This window comes from Aptenodytes forsteri, unplaced genomic scaffold (genome assembly GCF_000699145.1).
Source record: "Aptenodytes forsteri isolate BGI_AS27 unplaced genomic scaffold, ASM69914v1 Scaffold441, whole genome shotgun sequence".
Taxonomy (NCBI): Eukaryota; Metazoa; Chordata; class Aves; order Sphenisciformes; family Spheniscidae; genus Aptenodytes; species Aptenodytes forsteri.
This window is the reverse complement of record NW_008796198.1, coordinates 49,186-57,097: the sequence shown is the minus strand read 5'-3', so window position 1 is coordinate 57,097 and position 7,912 is coordinate 49,186. Positions and strand designations below refer to the sequence as shown.

At 56.9% G+C, this 7,912-nt stretch overlaps 1 protein-coding gene across 1 annotated transcript in view; it reads left to right on the top strand.

Annotated features, from left to right (window-relative positions):
• POU6F1 (POU class 6 homeobox 1) overlaps positions 1 to 7,912 on the top strand; it is a 25,363-nt gene that overhangs the window by 11,204 nt on the left and 6,247 nt on the right. The window contains exons 3-6 of the mRNA XM_019474346.1: positions 2,044 to 2,150; positions 5,033 to 5,129; positions 5,951 to 6,149; positions 7,466 to 7,479. Coding sequence (XP_019329891.1) covers positions 5,076 to 5,129; positions 5,951 to 6,149; positions 7,466 to 7,479 — 267 coding nt within the window. The 5' untranslated portion in view covers positions 2,044 to 2,150; positions 5,033 to 5,075. The remainder of the gene's footprint in view (positions 1 to 2,043; positions 2,151 to 5,032; positions 5,130 to 5,950; positions 6,150 to 7,465; positions 7,480 to 7,912) is intronic.

The window sequence follows — 7,912 nt, the reverse complement described above, 5'->3', positions numbered from 1 at the left end:
GGGGGGGGGGGGGGGGGGGGGGGGGGGGGTGAGCTCGGGTGCAGGGATGCTCGCCAGGCAGCCCCGGGACGCGTGTCTTTGTCAGAGATGGATGGCCTTGAGGTCTGCCGGCAGCAATGCGTCGTGTCTCGTCCCCTGCCTCGGTTTCCCCATCAGTAAACGCAGGAAAGTCTTAAAAGTGATAAAGTTTAGAAGGGTCAAAAGGCATTTTAAGAGGGAAGCTGATTTGTGAGGAGGGAAAAAAAACCTTGCAAACTGCTCGGGTGCGCTTGGGTCCAGGTCTCCACCACTGTGACACCTGGAAATATGCTTTGAAAAATAATTCCTGCCGATGGCATTGTTTCCGGCCTGGATCTTTCTGCTCCGAACGCGGTGAAAAAAATCATGCGAGCTGGCGAGACCGCGGCGAGGGATGCTTGGGGCTGCGTTGTTACCATAACGCTTCATTGCCAGGGAGCGGGACCACGACCTGGACCTGGTCCCCCTTTGCATCGGTGACGGCTTTGCCGGGAGGTGTCGGGGTGTCTGTACCTCCGCGTGCATTTGCACGCTTGCCCTGTTGGGGTGTGACGGTGCAAACCCGCCTCGGGGCAGGAACCGGTGTCTTAGCGCCGGCTTTTAGGGTTCGTCTACCTGAAGCTGGTGTCTGCTTATGGGGCGTTCAAACTCCTCAGCCTGGGATCGGAGTGTCCGTCCAAAGGAATTAATCCAGGATAACGACAGCGGGTAATTAGCGAGCTGTAGCCGTGTCCAAAATGTCTCCGGCGCGGAGCAGGTTTAATTAACCTCTTAGGGTTTCTCACCTGTGGCAAAGTTTGTTCAAACTTAGATTTCCACCCACTCGGGATCCAAGTGGCTGCGTCTCTGACTCATCAACACTTGTAATTAACACAGCAATTATATTCACAGTGAGACTCAGAGCATCTTAAATTATCCTTCCCTTTTTTTTTCCCCCCCTTCTTTTTTTTTTTTTTTTTAAATATTATTATTATTATTTTGTGCATTTCATTTCCTTGCCGCCATCTGTTGCGAAATGGCTGTCTTCTTGCTGCGTGCGCTTAACACCACCATCTGGACAAATTAAAAAAAAAAAAAAAAAAAAAAAAAAAAAAAAAAAAAAAGTTTGAAGAAACTAAATGAAATGGTACTGCCGACCTGCCGAACGTCTGCTAAAGGAGAAGCAGCCCACTCCGAAATCCGAAGCACGCCGCCAAACTGCATCGAGCCTGACATTATGAAATGTCTGTTTGATCGTCTAGCACGCTAATTGGTCTCTTTGCACGGCACTGAGGAAAAAATCGCTCTCTCCTCTTCTCTCCGCGTTATTTGAGTCTTCCCCCATGGGGCAGGCCTGAACAGATCTGCGGCTCGCACGGAGACAAATGCAGCGGTCGGAGCAGGGATATTATTGCCCTCTTCAGCCTTTCGCTGCTCCGGTCGTGCTAGAATAAATCTGCAGTTCTGAGAGAGGCTCTTTAACTTAGACTGGGATGGATGGGGATGGGTAGCAGCGAGGTCTGGTGTTCGCAGCGGTGTTCGGTGCTCCTTACGTCGGCAAACTCCGAGGCTCTGAGAAAAGCCAACGTGTGCGTTAACTTTTCGGTACCACAGGCTTTAGGGGCAGCTCCCCGATTCAGCTTGAGTTCCCAAAGCTCCTCTGCCCTTTGACAGCGATGAGGAGCAACAAGGGAGGATTAAGTTGCGAGGATGGGGACGTCTGGTGTTCGCAGCGGTGTTCGGTGCTCCTTACGTCGGCAAACTCCGAGGCTCTGAGAAAAGCCAACGTGTGCGTTAACTTTTCGGTACCACAGGCTTTAGGGGCAGCTCCCCGATTCAGCTTGAGTTCCCAAAGCTCCTCTGCCCTTTGACAGCGATGAGGAGCAATAAGGGAGGATTAAGTTGCGAGGATGGGGATGGTTTTGAGTTGTCCCCTCTCACCAAGAGCCTGGCGCGCGGGATCCTGTTGCTCCTCGACGCTTTCGGGGAGCGCGGGAGCAGGCAGAGCTCAGCACCGAGACAGCTCTGGTTTTTCTTTCCCTACAGCTTAAACCCGGAGTGCCGCAGCCCAGCAGCCCGCCCCGAGGAGCAGGACGCAGCAGCCAGCCCCGTCTCCTGCCGGGAGTGTCCTTTCACCCCAGAGCAAACAGTGAGTGAGTACCCGGGGCTGCCGCCTCTCACCACGCTGCCCTGGAGATCACTGCAGCCTGGGCCATCCCACGGGATTTCGGCTCCGGGCTCCCCACGCAGCAGCCCGCTGCTCCCCATCCGCTCCAGGCTCAGCTCTCCGGGTGGTTTTGGGGTTTGGATGTGCCAGGGCTGTGCAGGAAGGGTCTCCCCGCGGACCGAGCAGCCCCTCGGCTGCCCCTTCCCTTCCGACTGCAGTCGCTGTGCCCTCGCCTGCCAGTTTGGGATCCCAGTTTGGGCTCAACTGCCCCCTCTAATGAAGATCCCTATGTGACAGCCGGGGAGCAATCCCTGGGGCAGCGACGGTGGCAGGGAGGTGATGGGACGAGAGCAAGAAGCTTTCCCACCTCTTCCAGGCTCAGGTGTAGGAAAATGCTGCCACAAGACGCTGGGGGGTTGCTCCTCGTTAGCAAAGCCCCAGGGGCTGCTCTGCTTGCGCCGGGACCCATCTGGGCCAGCGTGGTCCAGTGATGCAGCGGGAAGATAAAGTGATATATAGCAGCTACCTGGAGCAAGTGGATCGCACCCCGTGGGGTGAATTCAGCAGGACAGAGAGTCAGAGCCCCCCCTGTGCCCCCAACAACTCTCCCCATTGCCAGCTACTCTCCAGAGAAGTTCAGAAAGCTCCTCTGGAGCGTTTTCCTTCCCTTGCTGGCTCTTCTTGCAGCGGGACGCTTTGCACCTTTGTTTTGCCGGTTTGCCTGCGCTGCCTGCCCCTTGCAGGCGGCACAGATACCCCTTGCTCCGGCTTCCTTTCCGTTTGCCGGGCTCTGGCTGCTGGAGAGCTCATTAACTTTTAATAGTGCCAGCTGCCTGCATAAGCCACTCACTCGTCCCTTGCTCTCTTCTCTGTTGCACTAGAATAAATTGTTAATTAAACTGTGCACCGGCATCCCAAGGTGTTTGCCTGCTCTGAAGCTAAGGCCAGGTTTAAAAATTCACGGCGGCTACAGGAGATTAGTCACCGGCTGCTCTAGAAGTCCTCGCTGAATCTGGCCGCGGGGCTGGTTCTGGGTCCTGCGTGGATTTTTTGGTTGAGCCTGGCAGGGCCGAGGCGGCTACAGGAGATTAGTCGCCGGCTGCTCTCTCGCTGCTCGCTGAATCTTGCCGCGGGGCTGGTTCTGGGTCCTGCGTTTGGTTGATGGTTGAGCCTGGCAGGGCCGAGGAAGGCGAGTGGCTGGGAGAAGCCCCTACTTGAGCCTGGCAGGGCCGAGGAAGGCGAGTGGCTGGCGAAGGAAGTAGCCCCGTCTCTGCTGGGACCCCAGGCGTCACTTCACGACAGATAATAAATAACGAGTGGTGTGTACGAAAGCCAGCCTAAGGGAATTAGATGCTCGGCCCTGTTGAGTTTCCAATGAGAATTTAGCTCTTAATTCAATTTAGGCCCCTTTGGATCAACACGATCCAAATAACTATGTTTACTAATTGCATACAAATGCCGGCTCCGGCTCAGGATATGCTCGGTGGCCTCAGCAGGAGCCTGGTGGCTTCTGAGACGCAGAGAAATGATAAAGGGCTCATAAAACGGCACCAGGGGATGTCCCTTGGATCCTGGAAGTGCCTCCTGGGCTGATGTGATGGGCTGATGTATCGCAGCGGAGCAGAGCGGCAGGGGATGCCTGCACCGCGCCGGATTCCCTGGCAGAAGTAAAAACCGATGGATGAAATGCACTAACACAAGTTTGGGGCTGAAATTCCCTTTTGACGAGTTGTGAGCCCAGGGAGGCTCTGCCGGAGCTCTGCCTCCGTTTAACACGCTCGGCTTTGCAGAGCTTGCCAAGGGCTGGGCTGGCTGGTCAGTGCAATGCCAGCATCCCTCGTGGGGCAGAGACAGGATCAGGCCCAGGACAGAGGTGGTCAGCACCCAGGCTGGAGGTGAACAGACGCTGCCCAGCGTTTTGGGACAGCTGGGGCAGGGAGAGCTGGGGTCTGGCTGCACCTACCAGTGTCAACATGCCCCCAGGCTCCCGAGCAGTTACGCAAACAAGGACACCTTCACACATGCATCGAGTAATTTTGAATGTCATCCAGGCTGGCTGGTTAAATGCATCCCCGAGACGTTCCTAATAAAAAATTCATAAGCCTCTTACAGAGGCAATTATGCTTCTGCAAGGCAGCGAGGGGACAATACGTGACCAAATGAGTTAATGAAGGGTGTTGGAAGAGGAAGAGTTGCCTTCCAACAGGTGTGCCGAGCCCCTTCCCTCCGTGAATGACTCGTTTCACCAGCTTAATGAAGTATCCCCATCAATTTAGGTCCCCTCAGGAAAGAGCAAATTGATGCTCCTAATTCTTGCAGCCAGCATCGGGGGCTTGGGAGAGCTGCAAAGTGTCATGCGGAGACTTTGGCCTTCAAATAGGGAGCACGGGCAGTTTCACGTGGGCTTTGCCTGGTTTTTTAGGGTTTTCGAAGCAGGCTGTAGGAATCGCATCCTCATCTCCCAAAGGGAGAGGAGAGGGGGAAAGGCTTGGCCCTTGGAATAACCCTTCCCTTGCTCTGCTGCTTGTATATTTGATGCTCACCCAATAAATTACGCTACCCCACGTCCGTGACCTCTTTGCCAAGAGGACGGGAGGTGGTGGGAGGTACCCGAGACACCAAAGGCTCCCCCGGGGAGGAGCATGCGTCCCCACGGTGCGGGGCAGGAGGGCATTAGCAAGGTCTGCACTGCCCCGAATCGCAGCTGGGGCCAGCACAGAGCGGGGAGAGGTGGGTGGTAGAGCCAGAGAGGAGCGGGGAGGCGGTGGGAGAGACCAAGTTTGCTCTGCCCCCCGGCTCAAGCCAGCGTGTGACCCCCGAGCCACTCGCTGGGTCAGTGACAGTCCCTCCCGTGTCCCCTGCTTGCAGCATGTGGAAGGTCTGAGCCCTCTCTCACCTTCGCTGGGACACCATGGACACCGAAGCCGTGCAGCCCCAGGAGGCTTCACTGACGGTCAACGAGCAGGTATGGACATCGCCGGCTCCATCCCCGCTGCACCCCTTCGCACCCCACAAACGGGAGGGCCAGGGGGTGGGGAGTTGGGGTTCAGCAACAGCCTGAGCCCCACTGCGTGGGGTGAAAAACCACCTTGTACCTGCCCCACGCTCACAACCAGCCTGTTTGCCCCCACGTTCAGCTCCATCTTTTGGAGCGTGGCTCCCCCATCTCAGTTTTTTTTAACGATGAAGAGGAGGCGCAAGGTCCTTGTCCCGGCAGCCCGGCGAGGCTGTGGGTGCTGTTTGCAAGAGATCTTTGCTCCGGGTTTTGCCTGCCTGCAGCTGCGGGAGAGCTGTAGGAGGAGCAGGTATCTCTGCTCGTCACTCCCTGTGAGTCCCCAAGTAATGTCACACGGGGGAAATCGTACCGTGATTCCAGAGGGCTGGCCCGACCCTGGGTCAGAGCCGCAGGGTTGTAGATCAGCACTTGCTCTAGTGCTGCAAATACAGTGCTGCTGGCTCTGCCGGGGGTGCTGCGGCCGCTGGCAGCCGTGTTTTGCCTGCTGAAGATGTCATCCGCCGATGCCCGCGGAGCTGGGGTTATCAGAGCCCAGAAGCCGCTGATTAACTAAAGCAGCGAGGTGCTGGGGGGGGGCTGCGATCCCCCCCATCCATCCCTCCTTGAGGGGACGGGGTGGGCTCTGCTTGGTTTGTTTTAAGGGTCACCCTAAGACTTCTCCCGCAGGGCAAGGGGAGCTGCTTCGCTCTGCCCTGGGGTGCGTGGCCCGGGGGACACCGCTGTGGGGTCGGGTGCCTGGAGCTGATGGACGTTTTGGGGCACATTTGCAGGTTATTGTCATGTCCAGCCATGAAACCATCCGAGTGTTGGAGGTCGGCGTGGATGCCCCGCTCCCAGCCGAGGAGGACCGGAAAGCCTTGGAGATGCCACCGGGGGAGGTAGCGCGGGGCTCCCCGGGAGAGACCGGCCACCCGGGCAGAGAGGATGGCCCAGCCAGCACCCAGAGCTCATGCAGCGGGGAGGCGGCCGGTAAGACACTTTCCTTCCCCGGGGCTCATTCCCTGGGCTGCCCCTGGCCCGTCCATCCCTGCAAGCGAAGTTGGGCTCTGGACCGCTGGGTCGGAGCCGGGAGGATGAGCTGTGCACCCATCGGTGCCGGCAGACTCACACCCCGCTCTGGAGCATCCCCATCCCCGGCTTAGGAGTTAGCAAAACCGATTCCTTCTCCGGGAGCTGATGGGGAAAAGCGTCCTGCACTGAGGACAGCCCTCAAACATGTGCTTAAAATAGAGAGGACATTTGTCGACGAGGTGTTTTGCTGCGGAGCTCAGTTTTCCTGCAGCCACGTAGAGCAGGGGCTTGGGTTTCCTCTCCCCCTCGGCCCGGTGTGCTGAGCTCGCTGCCGGTGCATCCCTTCTCGCACGGGAATGCAGCTCTGGAAATAAGCCTCCGGGGAGATCCCGCTTTATTCCTCGCTGCTTTTTGGCCAGCACCCCAATCCTCCTGCAGATCCATCCTGAATCCGCCCGCAAGCGCAAGTCCCATCCCCTCTCCTGCCACTCTTGTGCTTTATTTATTGATGGGACTTTTCCCTGGTTGTCACCTCCGTGCTGTATTCAGAGCACGGCCAGATCCCCCTGCTTTTGCCGAAAGAAAATGGGCAGGGTTGTACCTTGTTTGAGGCCGGTCGGTAAGAGGAGGAGGCGAGTGTCCCTCTGCGCTGGGGGATGCTCCGCTCCTGCTGCCGCAGGCTGGAGGGGAGGAAAAGCACGGCAGGCTACGCAAAACCCATCGGACCCGGCAGCATCGCTGCCCCGTAGCACGGTCTTTGCAATTTGGGAAGCGCCGGGTGTTATCTGTGCTCGGGTTTGGTAGGAAATTTTGGGGGGGGGAGGGGGGAAAAAGGGCTTTTTTAAATCTTCCAGACCTGTAGTTATTTCTGGGCGAGGAACCAAACCCAAGAAACGTCTGGCTCTTAGCTGAGAAAAGTATTTATTTGGTAAAACTTTTTTTCTGCCAAAGGAAAAGGCAGGAAAAGGGTGTTTTTCTTTTTACAAAAATAGAAGAGGATTAAATGGATTTTATACTCGAGGGTTGCCATTATTAGAAGTTGAGCAGAATAAATACAAGAGGTTGCTCAAAAAACAAGTAGGTCTTTTGCAAGTAATGAATATGGATTAGGACCAGGGTTTCCTCTTACTCGGATGTTCGCGATAACTAAGAAATACGAATATATTCTGTGAATTTGGGCGGAGGGTTGAAAAACACCAAATGAAGCTCAGCCCACAGGGAACCCCCCCTCTGCCGGGCGCTGGCCGGGTGATCTCGGTCCCTTCCCTTTCCAGCTCCCCCTTCCCCGGTGAGCGGTTCAGGGGCTGACACCGCTTTAATTGCTGCTAATTTTGGAGCCGGCAGCTGGCGGAGGAAAATATCTCCTGCCGGATCCGGCAGCCCGAGAGAGGCGTGCACAGAAAATATCTCCTGCCGGATCCGGCAGCCCAAGAGAGGCGTGCACGGCCCAGCAAACCACTTACATGCGACCGCTCCTTTTTATCCCCTTAACCCCCCTGTTTGCCACGCTTATTCCTCCCCAAATCACCCAAACCTCTCCCTTCTCCCTCCTTTGCCTCCTCCCCAAAACATCCCATGAGAAGCCCCCAGACGCCCTTCCCCTGCATCCTGTAGCCTGGGCAGTGACTCCACCCTGGGGGACCCGGAGCGCTGCTCCCGAGGATGCCCCGTGCTGGGTTTCACGCCGGCTCCGTGGGGCTGCGGCTCCCCCGGGACACCCG